At 34.8% G+C, this 21,970-nt stretch overlaps 1 protein-coding gene across 1 annotated transcript in view; it reads left to right on the top strand.

Moving 5' to 3' along the window:
* Nucleotides 1-21,970, top strand: part of ADAMTS19 (ADAM metallopeptidase with thrombospondin type 1 motif 19) — a 154,696-nt gene that overhangs the window by 86,674 nt on the left and 46,052 nt on the right. The window contains exons 8-13 of the mRNA XM_065740556.1: nucleotides 6,813-6,918; nucleotides 11,036-11,176; nucleotides 12,262-12,412; nucleotides 16,225-16,326; nucleotides 19,706-19,836; nucleotides 21,083-21,252. Of these exons, the coding sequence (XP_065596628.1) occupies nucleotides 6,813-6,918; nucleotides 11,036-11,176; nucleotides 12,262-12,412; nucleotides 16,225-16,326; nucleotides 19,706-19,836; nucleotides 21,083-21,252 (801 nt within the window). The remainder of the gene's footprint in view (nucleotides 1-6,812; nucleotides 6,919-11,035; nucleotides 11,177-12,261; nucleotides 12,413-16,224; nucleotides 16,327-19,705; nucleotides 19,837-21,082; nucleotides 21,253-21,970) is intronic.

Below are 21,970 nucleotides of genomic sequence, written 5' to 3'. Positions count from 1 at the left end.
GGCTGACTCGGTGCTCACCTCAGGTGACCAAACAGTGGTTCAGGCCGTGATTCAGCAGTTCCCATACAATTCATAAGGCACTCTTATAATCTACTTATGTTATTTGAAGACTATTTTCTGTATGTCTTAATAACAGACTTCTCTTCCCCAAATTTCCAAAATTTAAGCCTTTAAATGTAGATCAATTATATTAGTAATTTTCTGTGCCATGTGAAACAAACATATAGAAAATTTGTTGATGGAAATCATACTATGAGGAAATTTGAGTAATGGATCAAAGTGATTCAGAATCTTAGAAGGCTGAATTATTGTTAGCCTTTTTTTATATACTAATAGTGGATGGGTTTTGTACTAATTGGAGGATATGAAAGACATTAATCCATACGCAGAGATTTTTCCCACTTTTTCTAATCAGAATGGCTTAGAACTTCTCTGTCTTTGACTGAAATTATACAAAATCCAAGCAAGTTCTCTATTTCCGGTGTACAGGTGCAAAAATACAGTCAAATGTGAAAAAAGAAAATCAAGTGTCTCTTTTTATTCTACGTTTTTATTTTTCATTCTTTTTCCCTTATCACAGTTTTATTTTCCTTCTTTTTCTTCTTCTATTTATCTTCTTCATTTATCTATGGGGAAAATTTCTATTTCATGGTGTTGCTTATTAAAAAAAAAAAGGAAAAGCAGTTAAGAGATTTAGAAAGTATGCTGACTTAACTCAGTGACTATCGTAAAGTGTTATAGAATCACAGAATCACAGAATTGTAGGGGTTGGAAGGGACCTCCAGAGATCATTGAGTCCAGCGCTCCTCCACACTGCTGAGAAGAGTCCAGCTTCATCCCTTTTCCTCCCGCACCTTAGGTATTTATAGACATGGATCAGATCCCCTGAGTCTTCTTTTTTCAAGACTGAACAGACCCAGGTCTCTCAGCTTTTCCTCGTAAGGAAGGTGTTCCATGCCCTTTATCATCTTTGTAGCCTCCACTGGACTCTTTCAAGGAGATCCCTGTCTTTTTTAGTACCAGGGAGCCCAGAACTGAACACAGTACACTACAGGTGAGGCTTGACCAGGACAGAGTAGATAGGGAGGATCACCTTCCTTGACCTGCTGGCCACGCTTTTCTTAATGCACTCCCAAGATCCCATTGGCCTTCCTGGCCACCAGGGCACACTCTGGTTCATGGCCAACCTGTCATCTGCCAGGACACCCAGGTCCCTCTCCTCAGAGCTTCTCTCCAACGGGTCATCCCCCAACCTGCACTGGTGCATGTAGTTATTCCTCCCTAGGTGCAAGACTCCATACTTGCTCTTGTTAAACCTCATCTGGTGCCTTTCTGCCCAACTCTCCAGCCTGTCCATGTCTCACTTCCAGCGTGTCAGCCGTTCCTCTCAGGTTTGTATCATCAGCAAACTTGCTGAAGGTGGGCTTTATCCCCTCATCAAGGTCATTGATGAAGATGTTGAATAGGACCGAACCCAACACTGACCTATTGGCAATGTTATATTCTCTGAGAGTTCGTCAGAGAATCCAGTTGGATTGAGAGGCTTTTCTCCACAGTTTACTAAAAAGGCAGCATTGGCAGATCCCTCTCTGTCACAAGGAACTCCATCCCCTTGTCCCATTGAGTCTAGTTTAAAGCTCTGGTAAGCAAGCCAGCCAGCTTGCTCCTTAGCCTAAATTAGGCTGTCCAAATCCTCATCCATTGTATCTGAACACTTGTAAGGATTGGGCATCCACAGCCTTTTGGGGCAACCTGTACTAGTGCCTAACCACCCTTGTTATAAAAAATATGTAGTACCTAATCTAAATCTAGTCTCTTTCAATTTAAAACCATTACCCCTAGCTTTGTCACTACAGCCTTTGGGAAAAAGTTTTTCCCTGTACGTCTTATAAGAACCTTTAGAGGACTGAAAGGCTATCGTAAAGTCTTTCTGTAGGCATTTCTTCACTTGTCTCTTTCGACCTCTCTTAGGAAAGCTTTGTAGGTGAGGAGCTCCAATCCTTGGATTCTTTTCATGTCTCTCCTCTGGACCTGCTCTAATAAGTCAGTATCTTTCTTTTCCTGAGGGCTACAGAGATAGATACAGTAGGTGGGATCACATGAAGATTTAGGAGAGGAAGATGGTCACTATCTTTAACCTGCTTGTAAATCTTCTTATGCAGCACAGGGTACTATTTGTTTTCTGGGCTGCAACAGTGCACTGTTGGCTCATTTCATTTACTGGTATTCTAATGTCCTTCTCTGCAGTGCTGCTTTAAATCAAACCGGTGTCCAGCCAGTACTGATACTGTGGATTGCTCTGATCCATGTGGAGTATCTTGCACTTATCCTTGTTGTACTTCATGAGGTTCATTTGGCCTCTATTTTCAGACAGTCCAGGCAGTTCCAAAAACAGAAGAGCTGTAAAGTAGCACACAGTTGTATACAGGTGATATCACAGGAATGGACTGGTGCAGTATGGAAGAAAATCTTTCTTTTTTAACAGAATTTAAGATCAGCGATATTTTGAAGCAATTATGAGAAAAGGGATTCGAAAGGAGCATGTATCCAGTGGCTAGAAACATGCAACTTGAATGTGTTGTGACAGCAAGGAAGTTTAGAATGAAGGACATAAGGATAAAACATTTGGAAGTGCTAGGTAATGAATTTGTATGAATAAGACTTTCAGTATACTAACTTCACTGGATCACTTTACATTTGAAAATAGTAATAATACTCTTGCCTTTTTGAATGCATCATTACAAATGTGGACTATTTAAGTCATGTTTGCATGTTGTGTGATTGCTGTAAGAAAAAGCAATGTTTGTATTTGTCTGCATATTTCTTAAACTGATTGTGTTGTTTTTTTTCTACTATGGTGCTTTCATTACTTTGGACAGTGCTATAGGCTTTTATTACAGGTAGTGAATTTCTGCTGCAGGCAGCAATCCATGAATGAGTACATGCATTTGATGAATTTATTCAGATATTTTAGTTGGTAATGTGTTTTGTGTAACAGTTCTGTGCAACCTTTTGTGCAACCTTTGTTTCATTCGTATCTGTACATATCTGAAAAGAAAACACATTCAGTAACTTACGTGCTTCTTCTATGGCACAGTTGCAAAGCTTATTCTCTCAAAAAGATATTTCGCATATTTTGAATTAACATGAGAAATAAGTACAGAATTACCTGCACTGAGGTAACTTAAGTATTTTGTATGTGGCATGTCCCCATGCAGTACTTTTTTTCTACTGCTGACCACAACTTTCTTTGTGGGTAGATAACAGTTTCTTTCCTTAAACTGTGAGTGAGATCATGTTGGCTTTTTAACCACTGCTTTTTAAAATACTAAATGTTATAATTTGAAACTGTGCTGTTTTTTGAGCGTGTGGAGTTCATTGGGGATACCTTAATCTTGACAGAGCAGCAATTGTTCTTTCTTCTTTTCTTCTTGTGGATTTAACCTTGGAGCATTTCCAGCTGTGTTAATAAGCCACAGGAAGCTACAGTGAACATACATATATTTAAAGAAGAAATTCTTTCTTCTACCTAGTACTGAAACAACTAAACAAGAGCAGCTACTTACTGAAGTCAGTTTCTTTTTCTCTGCATATGAAATTAATAACCAAGGACAAGACATGAAAACAATTCACAACAACTAGTTCACTGATTTACATCTAGTAGCTGCTGTTTGATATGGATTTCATGTATAAGATTGATGTTGTTTAGAAGGGCAAAGTCATAAAGCACATGTATTGCACTTGATATTTTTGGAAATTTCTAGGAACCAAAATCTAATTTAATCTAAATTAAATGAAGGTCTTCTTTTTCATACACTGCATCTACTACAGGGATCAAGTGTAATCAATCTCCTTCAAGGATTGTCACATATGAAAACAGTCTTGGTCATATATTATGGGTATTGTCAAAAATGCTGATTAGGACTTACTATGCATCTGCAAAAAAAAAAAAATTAAAATTAAAAAATAAAAGGAATGAAGCTTGTAGTGTACATAGTTATTTGAGAATAAATTCTGCTTTTAGGGTAAGCAAGGTAGTGGATAGCAAGTGAGAGTACATGTTATTGAATGGGAAGGTACAGATTGTATTCTTGGACAATCTCTTTCAGGAGGCCAAAAAAAGGAAGGGACTTATTTTCCCTGTAAAATACTAGTGAGCATCAGACAGACTTATATTTGGGATTTCTCTTCACATATACATAGGTTGCTTTGAAAATAAATCTTTGTATTTATTGCCATGGCAAATACAACAGATACAAAAAACACAATAACACAGATTAATAGAGCAAATTCTCAGCTACAAAAACTTTTTGATGTAATCACCACCAGTAGTTCTCAATTTTCTCCAGTGATGAACAAAAGCTAAATTTTGTGTGAGAGGAAGTGAACTACGATTGCTGTCACCACTGCTGAAATGCACTACCCACCACCTCACTGTGATCACATCCAATGTTTGAGTTCCATAAATGTTCAGCAAATGTCGATAATTGTCAGTGGGTGCCATTCAGTGACGCACCTTTGCTTTATCCACACTTCTGCATCAGATGCCAAGTTGTCAGAGTGTCCCTCTGCTGGCATCTTTCACAGAGCAACATACTGTAATGGAATATTGGTGAGAAAATTCAGTTTCTACTGCCATACCACATCATCCACCAATGATGCGGTGGGCCAACATTATAAAATAGGAGGCTTTACTTTTGGAACAACCTTCCTATTCCAACAAATAAGTTTTATCCAGCTGAGGATAACCATTGACATTAAGAAATGTGTTTCTCAATAGGATGCATTGTAGTGACAGGAATGGATGAAACTCTTTAAAATGAAGCATGGATTTTGTTTATGGATAGTAATTTTACAATTTTGTTTTAAAACATTTTAAGTTAAATGGTGCTAGGTGAAGTTAGAACCCTGCTATATACTTTTTCAGATGTTGTTATGAGATCTATTACTTAAGAGTTGTAACTTTAAAAACAGTTCTTTGTTTTTCAGTTTACTAATTGAAACTTGAAAGAAAATGGACATAATTGTGTGACTGTGAGGCACAAGGTGGTCTTTTTTGTTTCAGCTGAAGCATTCAAAATATTATGTTACAAATCAGAGTGTTACTACTTCTATTATTTTCAGTAGATATAAGATAAATCATATCTATACTTAGCATGAGATGTCACTGGAAAAACATTAGATTTTGTTTTGATCATGTTTTGCCTTTTTTTTGCAGCCTAAATTTCTTTTACCTTTAGTTCACTTTTTCTGCTTTCTTTGGAAAGAGATAATAAAAGCTGAAATATTCTGCTGCATTCAAATCTAATTTGTGATTGTTTTATTCAAACCTCAGCAGCAATTTTTGTCACAGAAGCACTGCATCCCAAAACTACTAGATGGCTAAACTGAGAACTCCACTGCCAGATTTGTTTTGGAGTTACTACTTGAATTTCATGTTGTGGATGAGGGGTTTTGTTTAAATACTGGCTAATCCTTCAATTATAAGAAGTATGACTTTTATCTTATTAACTTGGAATACTAATTATGACTAAATTTCAAACACTGTCAAACATTTCAAGCTTGATTTTTATATACAAACATCCATCAAGCACGTTAATCCAGAAGGCACCATTCCATTGCAAGGATGTTCCTGGAAACAGGCCAAACACTTGAAACGGGATTTTGCTTTTTTTTCACTGAAATTTCAAGCAATGAAAGATGACAGTGGACCCCCAATAAATGTGTTTATGGCCTGAAAGAAATGACCATTACACATTACAAAAATTAAGTTTCATGTTGCTCAAGCTTTTAAAATAATAGACTGTAGTTTTTAGAAATAGACCATGCATTCAAAATACTAAGTTTTAGACTGCTGCTTTTTGAAAACCTCAATGTTAGATAGTACAATAAATAAATACATAAACTTTAAGCTCCTAAGAATTTTACTCGTTCTTTGACATCTGATTCTTTTGCAGTTTTAAGTGAACACAGCAAGTTAATTCAGTACTTAACAGTGATAATTAAGATGTGATGTTCTCTGTTTTGCATCTTTACTTCATAGTTTGTTAGAGATCATCTTTTTGTTTTACTTCTTTACACATCTCTTTTAATTTGTCAGAATTTGTTTTCTATCACATCTTATTAAAGTACATAACAGTGCTTGAAAGGAAAACTTTTTCTGCACATTGCACTCTATATAATCAGGCTATATTACTGTTAGCTAATCCTGCTGTTGTTTGTGATTATTTTTATACATTTAATTTACTTTTGTGCTATTGTCAGCTGTTGTAACTTATAAATAGGTAGAATCGTAGAATCACTCAGGTTGGAAAAGACCTTAAAGATCATCGAGTCCAACCTCAACCTAATTATACTACCCTAACTCTAACAACCCTCTGCTAAATCATGTCCCTGAGCACTTTCCCTTAGGCAGCTTTCCAGCCACTCCTCCCCAAACCTGTAGGGTTGCCTGGGGTTGTTGTGACCAAAATGCAGGACCCGACACTTGACCTACTGAAACTCATACAGTTTACCTTGTCCCATTGATACAGTCTATCCAGGTCCCTCTGTAGTGCCTTTCTCCTCTCAGGCAGATCAACACTCCCAGCTTGGTGTCATCTGCAAACTGGGGGTGCACTCAGTCCCCTCATCAAGATCATTAAGTATGTTAATAAAGGTATATGTTAATAAAGATATATGTATTTCAAATACCTGTATATATAATTGGATTGCTCTGACAACAGTAAGACTACAGATCTCTTTCATGATGTTTATTATTAAGTAAATGTTTATTAGTAAGTAAAATAATTTAATATGGTTATCTTTCCTAGGTATAGCATATTTGAGTGGAATGTGCAGTGAAAAACGAAAATGTATTATTGCAGAGGACAATGGTCTCAATCTTGCTTTTACCATTGCCCATGAGATGGGTCACAAGTAAGTATGCGGACAGCAAATTTAATATTTTTTTCATGTGATGTCTCTGAAATTGACATTTAAACTGATGGTGTACTTCAGTTTTTCTCCTATTAGGAAAGCTTTTAATTTTGACAAAAACTTTGGAAAAGAATAATAATGATAATAGTGACATATATTGATATGCATAACTTAGAATCAAATAAGAACTGTTTGTAAATTAAGAAAATTTTTACAATTTTCTGTTATGCAGGAGTCTTTATAGAGTCACAATAATTTGGTGGAGTTAGCTGGAAGAATTGACATAGTCAAGAGGAAAAGCAAAGCCCCAATATGTTGTTTCTTTTTTTTTTTCCTTTCTATATGAGATCCAGCACTACGTATTGTCACCAAGAAGCATTTTAATGAGATCCTGAGTTAGAAGATCCCTCATTGAATTTAGCATTGTCAGATTAGATCCCAGACTTGGGAAAAGATGCATCTTATCAACAAAGAACATGACACTTTGAGCATCCTAAGAATTTGTGATGTGCAGATTCCTAGATTTTAGAGCAGAAGGAATGTGTAACAATTCCATGAAGTTTCAGGGTAAATGTTTGTTCTGCACTATCAAATTTGAGAACATTGGGTATTGATATAATAAACCAGGGTTGCCTCACAGCAGACAAATCAGACTTCTCAAGCAGAAGAGATGGAAGTTCACTGTTGCTCTCATCAGTACTGCTATGACTTCTTCCAAAATTACTGTGTAAGCCAGGCTTTGACTCTTGTTGCATAAAAAAATATATATTTTGGGCTTTGGATTTCTATGGAGATGAGGAATAGAAGTGACCTAGAATGTTTAGAGATGTTAGTTTAGGGATGTTTAGGGATGTTAGTTTAGGGATTTGATTTAGTGGTTTAGTAGGTAGGGATGGTTGGACTAGATGATCTTGTAGGTCCTTTCCAACCTAATGTACCTATGAACCTATGATCTTCCTACAGGGACATAAAAACTAAATTGCTGGTATGTGAATCCAGTGAAAAATGCTGAAGGCATTTCAGAAGATTCAGGTCACTCATTCATTCAAATAAATTTGGAAATCATGGTGAGACCTCAGACATCTGGTTCGCAGAGCTATAATGGCATTTGGATGTCCATAGAGAAAATATCACATTTCTCTGTATGTACGGTAGTTGATGTTTAAAAGCAATGGAAATGAAGAATAAACCAAATGAAATTAGAGAGCAAAGGGCAGGCTGTTATTTGAACCACACCATTTATTCAAGAAATTCAACCTCGTAAAGGATAGAAACAACCTATATAGAAATTAGGAACCTTACAACTTCAAGAATAGATAGCCAGCTGTTCTTGGGATCCATTCATCCACCTCGTTGGAAAACATGCAGGGGCATTCAGGTTGATCCCTGTTTCATTATTAGGCCAGATTCCTAAATGTGTCTAAAGCAGAGTGGTCACTTACCAAAGTCAGTAAAGTAATATTTAATAAAGATTCATTTTCTCCTCTTGACTTTCTCTGACAGCCTACTCTTGCTGACTGAAAGGAAGCACACAGGATAGTTGACTTCTTGGATAGGGAGAGCAAAAATGTAAAAATATTTTTGAAGACAAACATTTGAATGAATTAATTAATTAATTTAAAAGGCCCTCAAAATGTAGCTAAAATATTCTCAGAGGCATATGCCTTGCCCATTCTAAACTTTCTCAGAAGTGGGGATTAAATAGTCAACATCTAGACCAGTCATAAATCTTCTATTCTTCCCATATGTTAAGTCTTCTAAAAATTTTTTATGAACTCTTCCGAAAGATCTTACTCAATCATTTCCTTATTTTTGTCTAGTATCACTGTTTTGATTGCTCTTGTGAAAAAAGCAGCAGTAGAACATAAATAAAAACTGTCAAAGGACTAAGAGAACCCTACCTGCTTTTTTTTGAACAGCAATTAAATGTACTTGCCTATAGATTATTTCAGTAGATACAGAATATATTCAAAATAGCCTCTGTAGATTTTCGCTCAACTTAAAACACTGAAAAATAAATACATTCACAAAAGTTTTCTAATGATGAGCAGCTAAGTATCTTAGAAAAAACTGTCAGTTTGCATTCTGAGTTGCTTATTTTTGTGCACCAGTTTTCATTCTGTTATCTATGTGTTCCACATTTACTTGTCTCTGGTAAAATCTCATGCTCAGAACAATTCTCAGACATACGTTGCCATGGACATAATTTGCAGAGTTATTGGTTTGGGGATTGTAAGGTGTATGGAGTATGTGTGGTGTATGTCCCTATCCCTAGATTGCTTGCACTGGAACACAGGTGAGGATTTACAATTAATTACATTAAATACTTCTGATAAAATATATATTTATTTTTTTATGAGTTGTGTTGTGGTTTTCTCAGCTTTTCCAGTGAGTCCATAACAGAAAGATTAATGAAAATGTAAATGTTTCTGTAGCAGCTTTATTATTCCACATTTGTATGTGAACTCAATTTCCATTGAGTTGGTTAATGATTACATAAAACTTCAGATACAAAAATAAAGTTGAAAGCAGACATTTGCTTTGTATGAAAAGAACAATTAACATGTGTAACTGATCAGCACGAAGTCCACTCCAAAAGGAATGGTAGGAATAAAAAAAAATGAAGTTGATTTTGACAAAGTAACAGAAACATAAATATTCTCAATGAAATACACTGGAAAATTAAACTTTAATAAAGTGTCTTTGTTTTAAATCAACCTTTTATTTTCTAGTTCCATCCCAAGGCATTAGGAGCTGGACTGTGTTTTCAGAAATTTAGTGTTGTAGCATATTAATGGATTTATTTTAATTAATCAACTCTATGTATTTTAATAAACCTAGGGAGAAAATTGGTAATTATGTAAGTCATATTACAGAATAAAAATGAACAAAAATGGATTAAAAGGCATAGTCTCCACATGGAGAACTGCAGCAAGATAGAGAATGTTAATATTACTGTTACCAAATACAGGGTATTATTGCTTCTTAAGTACTGAGAAATAAAGGATTGATATAAACTGCAGTTTCTCAAATAAATTAACAATTAATTTATGTTCCAAGTACAGTGGTGTAATTTCTTAAGAGTCAGTTCTATACATATCAGCATTCCTTTTCTGGTAAGACTTTTGTGAAACATGAAATCTAACTGTCTTTAAAATTCAGGATGTTCTATCAAGTATTCTGTAGTTACAAACAAATTAAAAAAAAAACTGGAATTTTTCAATCATCTGCTTAATCATTCCTCATTAAAATAAATACATTTCTTTTTGTGAAAATATTAAATAATCATATGAAATCCGGTGGAAATAAAAAGTTTTAAGTGTTTGTAAGATAATGTCATTATAAGAGGCTAAGAGAAACTCATTTACTCCACTACATTTTTCACAGAAGTACATAGAATCATGTCAGAAGGATAAGTCTATCATCTGAAAGTCAAAAGCAAAGCTTCATTATTTGTTTAGAAATACTTAGTTCTAATCAGCCATTCAACATTTACTTTGGACAACTTTTTAAATATTCAGAACTAAACAAGTATGGCCCAATAGTACTTTTCTTGAGAATGGACAAACAATTCAGTGGAAGCCAAGATCAGTGAATTTTACTTACATTTTACACTTTGATTTAGCCTTAATTTTGTGTTTATTCCATAAAGAATTGGTTTGTTGAAATTTTATAATAAAATGCCTACTAGTTTATTATTATTGTAGCTAAACAAGTCACGTGTGTTTTTAATGACTGCTATTAGAAATAACATTGATGAACCTGTATTCATTCAATTTATGAATTTATTTAACACCATTTATGGTGTTTTGGTTTTTAATACTATTTTAAAGACCTGGCAATCATATATGCCCACGTAACTTCACAGATAAGGCACTGTAAAGGAGTGAAAAATTCTACTAAAAATCTACTTCAGAATGTTCCTGTATATAAAGACTCATTATCATTCTCACTGATAACAGGTAACCACTGAGGAAAAAGACACTTAAATTAAAAAAAAAAAAAAAATATATATATATATATATATATATATATATATATATATATATATATATATATATAAACAACTTGTTATTTTGTTGTGCTTTGTTTTGCTTTTAATAACTTGAAAATTCAGCATGGGAATAAACCATGACAATGACCACCCGTCGTGTGCAGATGGACTCCATATCATGTCTGGTGAATGGATTAAAGGACAAAATCTTGGTGATGTTTCATGGTCCCGGTGCAGCAGGGAAGATCTGGAAAGATTTCTCAGGTATATCTTTCATATACACTTGTATTGTGTATCTTTTACTAATAGTCGCAGTAGCCTGAAAAAAATTTCAGTCTTCCTGTGGGAGATTTAAAAGGAACTTCCATTTATATAATCCATCAAAATAACTTAAATCACAAACTAGATATTATTTGGCAGATTACAATTTAGTTATTTTTGGCAATTATTTATACTTTCATAAGTTCAATATGTGAATGTGTTTGTATAAATATGTAAGCACAGGAGTCCATTTTAAAATATATTGAAGTATATTAATATAGCATATATTGAAGAAGGCTGGACAGAAAACTTTTAAATATTGTATATGTTTTATGATTTGTATTCTGCCATTCAGTGCTATGCAATTCAATTACATTTATTCCTTTAATTTACTGGGAGATATTTGATAAAGAGTGGTATGCCTGGAAACCAAATAAAATGTTCATTTTCATTCTTATCTCTCAAAACAGAATCTTAACTTCATAGACATATCTACTGAGAATTTACTTAAAACATTTAAGCAATTCTGAAGCCTGCTTTATTATTCTGATATAGTTAATTGAAATTATATTTGAAGTCTCTGTGTCTCAGCAGAAATCATGTCTGTGATCTGATGCATTAAATAGGTTTAGGCACTTTCAAAGCTTTTTTCTTCAGTTGTCGATAAAAGTTAAATTTCTATCTACTGGCTCAGAAATTTATGTTTAAAATATTAGTGGGTGTGAAAAACAAGCTGCATAACTGTCTAGCATTAACTACTTGTTAAATAGCAATCTAAATTTCTTCCAAGACATAATCTGTTAATGTTAATACTGTAATCCAGAATGTTCCTGAAATTCCTAGTGCTTCTGATCATTTTTCTGCAAATATACAAATCAGAATACCATTAACTTTTAGCAAGGAAGCAGACATTAATTTATGTGGAGTCATTTCTCTGAATGACAGCTCAATGCATATGAAAAAAAAAAAAAAGAAGAAATTGCAAGTTCATATTCCGCTTAACATCAAACATCCAATGTGTGTATAAGTCAGAATGACAATCAGGCTCTTTCAGGTTGCTCAGCATATGAATCTCTACATATTGCCAGGTCAAAGGCCAGTAGCTGTCTGCTACAGACAAATCCTCAGAGCCTCAATTCTGTGATTATTCCCTCCAAGCTCCCAGGAATGACATACTCTGCAGATGAACAGTGTCAGATTATTTTTGGACCAACTGCTTCTTTTTGCCAAGAAATGCAGGTAAGGATGGGAATATACTTCAGAAAATATATCTACCAACTTATATCTCAGTTGTTACTGTTCATGTGTTTGAGCGAAAGAGAACAAAGCACCTTCAAAGCTAAGTTTACACTGTGCTATCCTGAAGTTTAAAACATTCTCATATGTTTATCTCGTAAGGTTTACTTAAATCTCAGAACATGCTGAGTCAAGATCTACTTTATCACTGGTATGTTCACTGTGCTTGAGAAATAGAAAATTACATAACGTCACATGATTACATGATTACATGAATACAGATTACATGAAGTCACCTCATTGCAATAAATGGGATATTTCCTATTTATTCCACTGGGACCAGATTTTTTCATTGTGCTTTGGGTATTGATTCTCAGAGTGAAAACAGTGGCGTTATCAAGGCTCTCTAATTAGACCCTGACCTGCAGCATTATACCCTATGGGCCCAGGCTGAACCATGCAGTGCCATGGCAGTACGATTTCTAGTGCAGTTAAATAAGATTTCTGTAGTGAAAAGGAATCTTAGAGCAATAGACAAAACACACACAAAAAATAGATATTTAAGTTGAGCTAGGATCAAGCTATACAAACTTTCCAAAAATCCTCCATGGACATTGACTGTGTAACACTGTTATTATTTGTAACAGCAAAATGATGTTTGAGTCAATTTTTACCATCTTCCTCTGAAATATGAAGATGATACGTGGACATAACAAATACATTGATTTTAATCTACCAAATTCTTTCATTTTACTTATTATGAAGGTAATGCAAAGTTCACTATGTTAACTATGCAGATTATTCTGACTGCCATTGGGGAAGTCAATACATGAAAGACTCTTTCACAATTAAAACAGTATTTCTGAAGTTGCAGTACTAGTTTGTTACAATAATTGTTTTATTTGCACTGGCAATCACTGAGTTTTCCATCAAGTCAAAACTACTTTCATTTGTCACTGCATACAAGCTCCTACCCTGATAGTATCTGGTGGTTTACTGTGGTTACAGTTGTCCAGAAGCCAAGAAATGAGTGAGAAACATTGTCCTTAAAGGTTCATTTAAACTTCAGTAAATCCAACAGTTTGTAGCCTAGGATTTCTTGAATCTGTTCTATTTGCTGAAGAGTTCATGCACTTTGCTATAACTATGTAGAAGATATATCATGAACTACGTCAGTTTTAAATTTTTTGTGACTGGGAGTTGGTTTGACCACAGACTACATACAGCTTTTTTAAAAAAACAAGTACATTTCTTTTTTTTTTAACAGCTATTCAGAAAAGAATTGAATAATAATGAAAATTATTTTTCTTAATGATATAAAAATGGTAATATCAGTGGTACATTCAGGATTGCATTTCTGCTGTGATGCACTTTTCTACAAATTCTATTATTAAACAGCAATTGATAATTTACAGTCACCTTACACGGCAGCCTCTGCAAAACAATGCAGATGCCAGTGATTTTCCCTTTCTATCACTATCTATTGTGATTTAATGGCTAAAGCAAGGGACTGAAGCCACCACCGAATGCCTACTCCTGTATTTCCCTATAAGTGAGGCTTGCTCTTCCATGAATAGTATCTAGACTGTATTTTTTCTTCTTTTTCTTTTCAGCTTTATTTCAAAGACTTCTTTCTCATACCCTAAGTAGAATTTATAGAGCCTGAGAAAAGTGTGAGTGGATCTTGGGTACAAAATTTATGTTATGTCACCGTGCTTATCTTGTAAAGGAGCCAAGTTTGCTTTTATGCCCATGATGTCTCATACAATAATCATTTAAAGCCTAACATTGTTTCGCATAACAGATAGTGAGATCATGGCCCAGAAGTAGTTCTTGATGATTAAATGTAGAACTTGACAATTGAGTATAATTGTTGAACTATTGAATGCTGGCTTTCAAGATTAAAGTCCAGGATGTGAGTGCTATCTAGTCAGCTCCACTAAAACAATTCCTGTCATAACACAGCTGTGGTCTTTTCAAGGAAGTAGGAGACTGGTTATATTTCATGGTGATTTTTAAGACATTTCAGGGAAAGATCACAATGTAAAGAACAGAAGTCATGGAAACATTATAGCCCTGGAGAAATATCCATCCTTGTATCCACCACCACACTGTAAACAATCTTGACTTTGCACATATACAGTTCTGAAATGCTCGTTTTGTATCCTTTCCTTCCTTCCTTTCAGCTGGATCTTCTTTCCAGATGCCTATATGATTGGAAAAGCATCCCTATCACACACACAGATCTCCCTCACTCATTTAAAAAGCCCCTAAAAAAAAAGAGTTCTGTGTTATGTTGTGACTTCTATGTTATATTTTATTCAATTTTAGTTGTTTAAAGCTCACTGTTAACTATTAAACCATTCTTTCAGAAAAAGAAATCATGTGTGCTTGGCAATATTTTGTTTTACATTGTACACACAAAAGGATATTTTACAGATCATGAATAGTTTAATAAAATCAGTATGCATTTATCACTTTCAATAACTCTCATTTTCCATCTTAGTCTAATTGTAACTGTTGTTTTACTGTGGATATGATAGTTAACTACTAAACCTCTGTGAACAGAACTATCCAGGTTATGAATTGATAAAGTTTTCTACCTAAAGCAGTAAATTTCTATTTCAGAGATTTGTGCTCTGATTTTTGTATGACTGTACTACTGACACTGGAACCAGATTCCTGTTGATTTTCTAATCAGTCTTACATACAGCAGATTTCTGGAGAAGATCTTAAGATGTGCATCATTCTTAAATTCACGTCTCCTTAAGAGAATTGCCTCTGATTTTGCAAGAGAAGTTGAGCAGAAGGTGAAATTATTTAGATTTTAAAAAGAGGAAAATTTATGTGAAAATCTGACTTTAGTTTTTGAAAACCTGGATGACTTTTTCTCATATGTAATCCCTGATGAATGAAGACATGAGGATTGAAAAAAGTCATGGAGAAACTTCCAAATTTCCTATGAATACATTCTTACAAACTTCCAGTGATCGTACCTGTGTAGTTCTACTAAGACTGATTTGACCTTATGTATATAAATGGATTCCTTTTCAAACCTTGCTTTTTGTTGGTAGTGGCAGTGCTGCTCTCTCCCTTTCATATAGAATGAACAAACACTAAGAAATGTATGGATGTGACACTGAGGGACATAGTTAGTGGGCATGGTGGTGATGGATTGATGGTTAGGTTTGATGATCTTAGAAATCTTTTCCAACCTTAATGATTCTATGATTCTAAGTAAAAGGGGTGAAAATGTGGATTAATTTTAAAAATAATTCACAGAAAGCTCCAGATGGTCTTAATAAAGAAACACAACCCCTGTGCTCACCTGTTTGTAAGCACCTGATTGGTGCTAAGAAGTACATTTTTTTATTTAGGTGCGCAGTTTGTTTTCGTGATTTGTATTCTAATAAACAAAGGTAGAATCCTTCTTTCAGCCTTAGCACTACTGTACCTTTTTTAGTCCTTGTTGGAGTGCATCTGAACACTGACATGTTCTTAACATGGTGCAAAGTTATTCCTATGTGTTTTGTCAGTGCTGGAGTATGTACATGACCTCCAGGGTTAAACTCAGGGAGTTTTTTCCCATTTCTGTCAACATACTATCTTAATTTGTACCATGGGACAATGATTAATAGAAAGTGAAGCAGAATTTGCCTGTACTGATTTTTGTCCATGTTTAGCCAGTCTTTAAACGTACTTCAGTATCATGAAGCTGGTGGCTTTATTATAAAATTATTGAATTATGCGCAGAAAGGAATTTTGCTTAAGACAAATTTCATATTTTGTACTATACCTATGTACTTGCTTTTCAGCATGTTATATGCACTGGATTGTGGTGTAAGGTGGAAAGTGAGAAGGAATGCAAAACTAAACTGGATCCACCTATGGATGGAACAGACTGTGAGACTGGAAAGGTATGTTTCAGGTTTTCCTGCAGCAGAAGTGATAAAGCAGTGTAAGTTATATATTGAACACCTGACATTTAAGGAAAAAGCTGAAAAAGTATCTGCATTTGTTTAAGGTTACTACTAACCTCAATTTTCATGGAAACTATACATATGCACTAAAATGTACTATATATTTTCTTTCATATAATCTAGATGTGGTACAAAGGAGGACATTTCAATATAAGCTCTGAAATGTTTTAAAAAAAGAATTTGCTGAAGCCACCTGTTTTAATGCTTACACAGTTTTATTTCGGTCTTGTTCTGTTTTTCTGTCCTGTTTATGAGTTGAATGCCACTGTTACCATGCTTGTTCTGAACAGAAACATAACCTTTCAAAGACGAAAGATTTCAGCTCCAGTTTCCATTTAAAATCAGATTTGCATTCTAACTTTTCAGGATAAGCTTTGTAGAGATACTTACAGAGTCAGTACATCTAAAGGAGCAATTAATGTCATTAAAATATGACATCAAGGAGAAATAATGGTCAGCTGAAGTCAAACTTACATTAATTGTTGTCCTTTGTGGGCTTTCATGTTTTAATAATTGCTGTCATGTGCAAATAAAACTGTAAAGGAAGATAAGTAAGAGGATAACAGAGCAGAAATATGTGTGTATCTTGGGATTTCCATGATACTGTGCTGACAGCAGTCTGCTGGAGTGATTTGCTCTTTGACTCATATTGCAGTCACCAGGGTCTATCATCATTCCCCTAATCCTCTGGTGTTTGGTTGCTCTGTCTGTGGCAGGGGGGTTGGAACTTGATGATCCTTCTAGCCATTCTATGATTGTATTATTCTAAGAAAAGCAAACAGATGGATCAGTCAACGAAATTTTTCAAGTAATATCATTCTGTATACTGAAGGAAAAACAGAATGCATTAATTTTCATGTCTGTTAAAGTGTTACCAGACAAACACATGATAGTTGGTCTGGAATGAACATTTGGAAAGACACAGAGTTATCTTTGGTTGAAGGTTATATTCTTTATGCTGACGCTAGAGTGCCTCTGGTGTGGAATAAGAAAGTAGTGGAAATCATTGAGACCCTGAATTTTCTGTCAAATAATAATGGCCACTTGAATGGGACAGCCCCAAATTAGTGTACATTCTGAATATCATTATCTGTACATCATTAATTCACTTGTAAAAGGGGATAATAGCAACTACTTACAGACAACTTGTTCTTACACGTTATGTTGATAGCTGTGGGAGAATTATTATATGGTATCTGGTCAAGCTACAAGAACACCTTATTTATGACCAGCAGTAGAAAGCTAAGCAGACATCACTAAAACATATCAGAGAATTAGAAGGGATTTGTCTCTTGTTTAAGTCTGTTCAAGATAAGGTTCAGATTGCACAAGCCATTAGTTTTGCCTTTCTTATGTTGTAGAGATGAAATATTCTCGACTTGTATTATTCTCTTAGAACATTAGCAAGTGATTTGAGTATCATTTACTGCGCCTCTCTACTTTTAAGCTCATTCCAGCTCATTTGTTATGTAAGCCAAGGATTTCTAAGCACCCCTCAGATTCTACATCACAAAGATACAGTCTCTACAGAAAACTTAATTTTGCCTATGTATCTGAAGGAATATGATTAAATAAATATGAACATGTTCAGTCTGTAATATAAAAAAGCATTACAAAATCTGTAGTTTCTGATTGTATATTCAGTGCAAGATATTAAGTCAGCTCAGTGAAGACTATCCCAATTTGTTATAACTATGTCACCATTGCAATGCTATAACTTAAGGCAGAAAATTAATTACAATTGATCAGTTGGAAACTGTAGGTAAAATTTAAGAACACTAGACAAAAAGTTTTACTGTACACAGTACAGATAACAGGTATATTGTAAATGTCACAGGCATCTTTATTGTTTTTATTACTGACGTGTTTTTTCAAGATAGGAGTTTGTGATGTGTTTGTGATGTACTTTATCTATTAACACCAGTAATTCAGAGTGCAAAGAGAAATGTGTTAAATTCATGGTCACTGAAATTAATTGTTGACTGCTGTAATCTTACTGCTTCGTAGTTGTGGAAATCTCATAATTTATGTATTGTGTTTTGACTTGGCAAGCAGCCAAACTCTAAACAGCCAACAGGATGGGAGACAGAATTGAAAAAAAAATAGGTACAACTCATAGGTTGACATTTAAACTATTTACTAGGACAGAAGAGAAATAACAAAAATGACAATAAGTATATACATTTATATATAAATGTATACCATTTATATATACAACTACCTGACGACCAATACCCAAACAGTCCCTGTGCACCAGCAACCATCCTGGCATACTCCCCTCAGTTTTAAAGCTTTTTTTTCACATGGTTCTGTACAGTATGGAACATCTCCTTGGCCAGTTTAGGTCAGCTGTGCTGGGTCTATCCCCTCCTAGTTCTTCATGCCTCCCATCCCCCTGTCTGGAGGGGCAGTACAGAAAGCTGAGAAAGTGAAATTGAAGTGATGCAAAAATGTCCTTGCATCTGTACAGCACTACTTAGCAACTAAAACATCACTATTTTATCAATACTGTTTTTATCCTAACACCAAAACATAACATATCAGACACTATTAAGAGAATCAACTCTGTCCCAGCTGAAACCAGGAGACTATGAAACAGGTTTTCAGGTGGTATAAATTGATGAAGTGCTAGCACTCTGCAGATGTATAATGTTTTATAGAAGATATGGCTATAGGCTACAAAGCATAAGAATTGTGATTGGATATTGTGAAGTTGCTGTTATCTTGGGAAGTGATACATAAGTATGAGATTATTAAGGTGGCATTCTGGACTTTTTTAAATAGACATCAGTTGACTTTTTCAGAACTTTTTCAGCACTGTAGAGGCTTCCAATCCTGTCTCTTCGAATACAAGTTGTGAAAAAAATCTCGTTTTCTCTGCAACATATAGGAGAATCTCATGTTACAGTTGTCACTGGATAATGAGTGATAAAGCGGTTTTCACTAGCTGTGTACTAGTGAACTAATCAAATTGAGGGCACAGCCCTAAACACAGTACTGTGATTATCCAGTTCAGCAAATGGACAATCCCTGCAACGTATTTTGGCTGGCCCAGCCCCAAACAAAGTTGACAGCATGATCTGGAAATCATTTCTTTTCCAGGGAGCACTCTGTTAGAAATGAACTTGAGCATGTGCGCATGCTATCTGGACAAAGAGCTAGAGAGAGGTCACGTATACAGGAAAAGTGAAAACAGTAAGAGATACTCAGGACTCGTGAAATCTACTGAACAAACTGTTTGTGTTCTTCCTTGTGGAGAGTGAGTTGTTTTGCGTATACCTTTTTTGATTTACTTAAGAGCTCAATTTTTACCTAGTGGTGTAAGGCTGGAGAATGTATCAATCGGACAACTTTGGTGGAGCATTTGGATGGGGAGTGGAGCACATGGAGCACTTGCAGCCGTACCTGCAACACTGGAATCAGCAGTCGACAGCGCAAATGCACTGGGTAAAAATAAATTCAGGATTCCAATCCTCTATTTCTGAACAGAATTTAAATCATTCCAGTACAAATGATCATTAAGATATTGCTTTTCGATGTAAAAGTAGCAAATACTGAAAGAGGCTTAGAAGAACTAAGTATTTTATTTTTTTTAATTGCATGTTAACACTGTTTTTTCTTTCTTTTCCCAAAAGTCTGAGTTATAATGTGAATGAAAAAAATAAAACTTCTTCATAGCTTCACCTCAAGAAGAAAGAGAATACTAAATCCAAAATTTTTGGCTTGCAGAGTGCCAGTACATAGTTCTTGTCATTCCATTTTGGTGGAGAAAAATTGTCTTCTGCTTCATTTTGAGAGCCAAAGAATTGTACCTTTGACAAAGAGATCTTTTACTTCTGCAGACTGATAGAATATCTAGAAACAACATTTAGAAGACTCTTGACTTGCAAAAATGAAAACATATAGCTATATCATAGTAGCCAGATAAAATATGCTTTCCTTTTGATTACACAGTGCCCCATGTCACTTCTGTGGGTCATTTAGAAACCAAAAAAAGGGAAAAATAGAAGTGATAACAGAACACAGCAGATAGTGAAATGTAGAGTAGAAGAAGTAAATGGTTTAGGAAAGAGTAGGACAAAATGGAAAAATGAAGAATGGAAGACTATATCATTGGTTTGTGACTAAATAAATAAATAAATAAATAAAAGAACAGATGAGTGAACAGTCAAAGGAGTTAAGAGGGATGTATGCACAGAAACCCATAGAAAATGCTTGGATATGGCTATGCTAATGAACAGTAGTTAAAAGAGTCCTTAGACTGAAGAAAAAGCTATCATATATCCTTACATCTAAATGCTACTTCTTGTAGCTTTCAGTAACTCCAGTTTTTGCAATTCTCTATTCTGCATTTGTTCATTAATACCTACAATCACAGCAAGAGAAAAATCACCAGAACTTCATCAAAACTATAATGGAGATTCTCTGTGCTGAACATCCCTACTAATGCTAGTGCTACTGTGGAATCAAGTGAAAGTTATGGTGTAGTACTATTAGCTGTTGTGCAACCAGTCCAAATAGAAGTCAAATGTGTTCTGTGACTTCAACTTTTTTTGTGAGCAATTTCTTAGTGTTATGTATTGTCAATAAATCCGCTTTTGTTGTTGTTGTTGTGTTTATCTTTAAAAAGTTATGCTGTATGTTTCTGGATATTGCCAACAATAAAGTATTATATTTATGCCATCATTTCTAGTCTAGGCGTTGAAGGTGAGTGTCATGGCCCTGTGATGCAGTACAGAATATGCGAAAATCCTTCCTGTCCTGCTGGTGTGCCTGCCTTCAGAGACTGGCAGTGCCAGGCTCTCAGTGTCAGATCTTCATATCAGAAGCATGTACACCAATGGCAGGCTGTAATTGATGATGGTAAGTCTGTCATCTCTCACATTTCCAAATTGTTATTATATACTTTCTTTAATAAATGATGATTATTTAAAAGTATAGCAGAATGAGAACAAACCAATCAACTAACCAAACCAAACAAAACAAAAACAAAAAGCAGATAAGAGTTAAGGACTGAAAACAGTTGAGAAATTGAGTCTTTACAACTAGAGGTAAAGTTGTGCCTAGAGTAACAGCAGAATAGAGTAAGCAATTACCATTAATATTTCACTCATAAGTTAACTAATCAGAAACCATTACAAACCACAGATTTTGCTGAATCCTGAAAAATGTTAAGATATTATCACAAACATAGTTTAATGTATGTCCATCTAGAAGATTTTATTTTTGCGTTAAGAGGCTTTATATAGAATACTAAAGCTAGCACAATGAAAACTTGTCATTCTGTTTTCAGTAAGATGGTACATTAGCTCATGTTCAGAGTAAGGAAACTCTCTTCATGTATTTGAAAGATCCTTATCTAGTGAATCAGTTTTTATTTTACCAAATTTCATTTTAGAACAGAAGCACATGATATATATCCTGAGGATCAAAAGTTTTCAACCTGACTTTGAATAATTTAGTCATCTGATGAAAAGTTTTGTCACTCTCCCATTTCCCATTCAGAATGGATGGCTGTTTTCATCTAAGTATGTTCTTAGACATCTTGTCTTAAGCTGCCCTTCAGAAGACACAGAACTGG

Source organism: Cyrtonyx montezumae, unplaced genomic scaffold (genome assembly GCF_038088225.1).
Source record: "Cyrtonyx montezumae isolate F1298 unplaced genomic scaffold, pur_monq_1.0 scaffold_29, whole genome shotgun sequence".
NCBI classification, from domain to species: Eukaryota; Metazoa; Chordata; class Aves; order Galliformes; family Odontophoridae; genus Cyrtonyx; species Cyrtonyx montezumae.
This window is presented reverse-complemented; position numbering and strand designations above follow the sequence as displayed.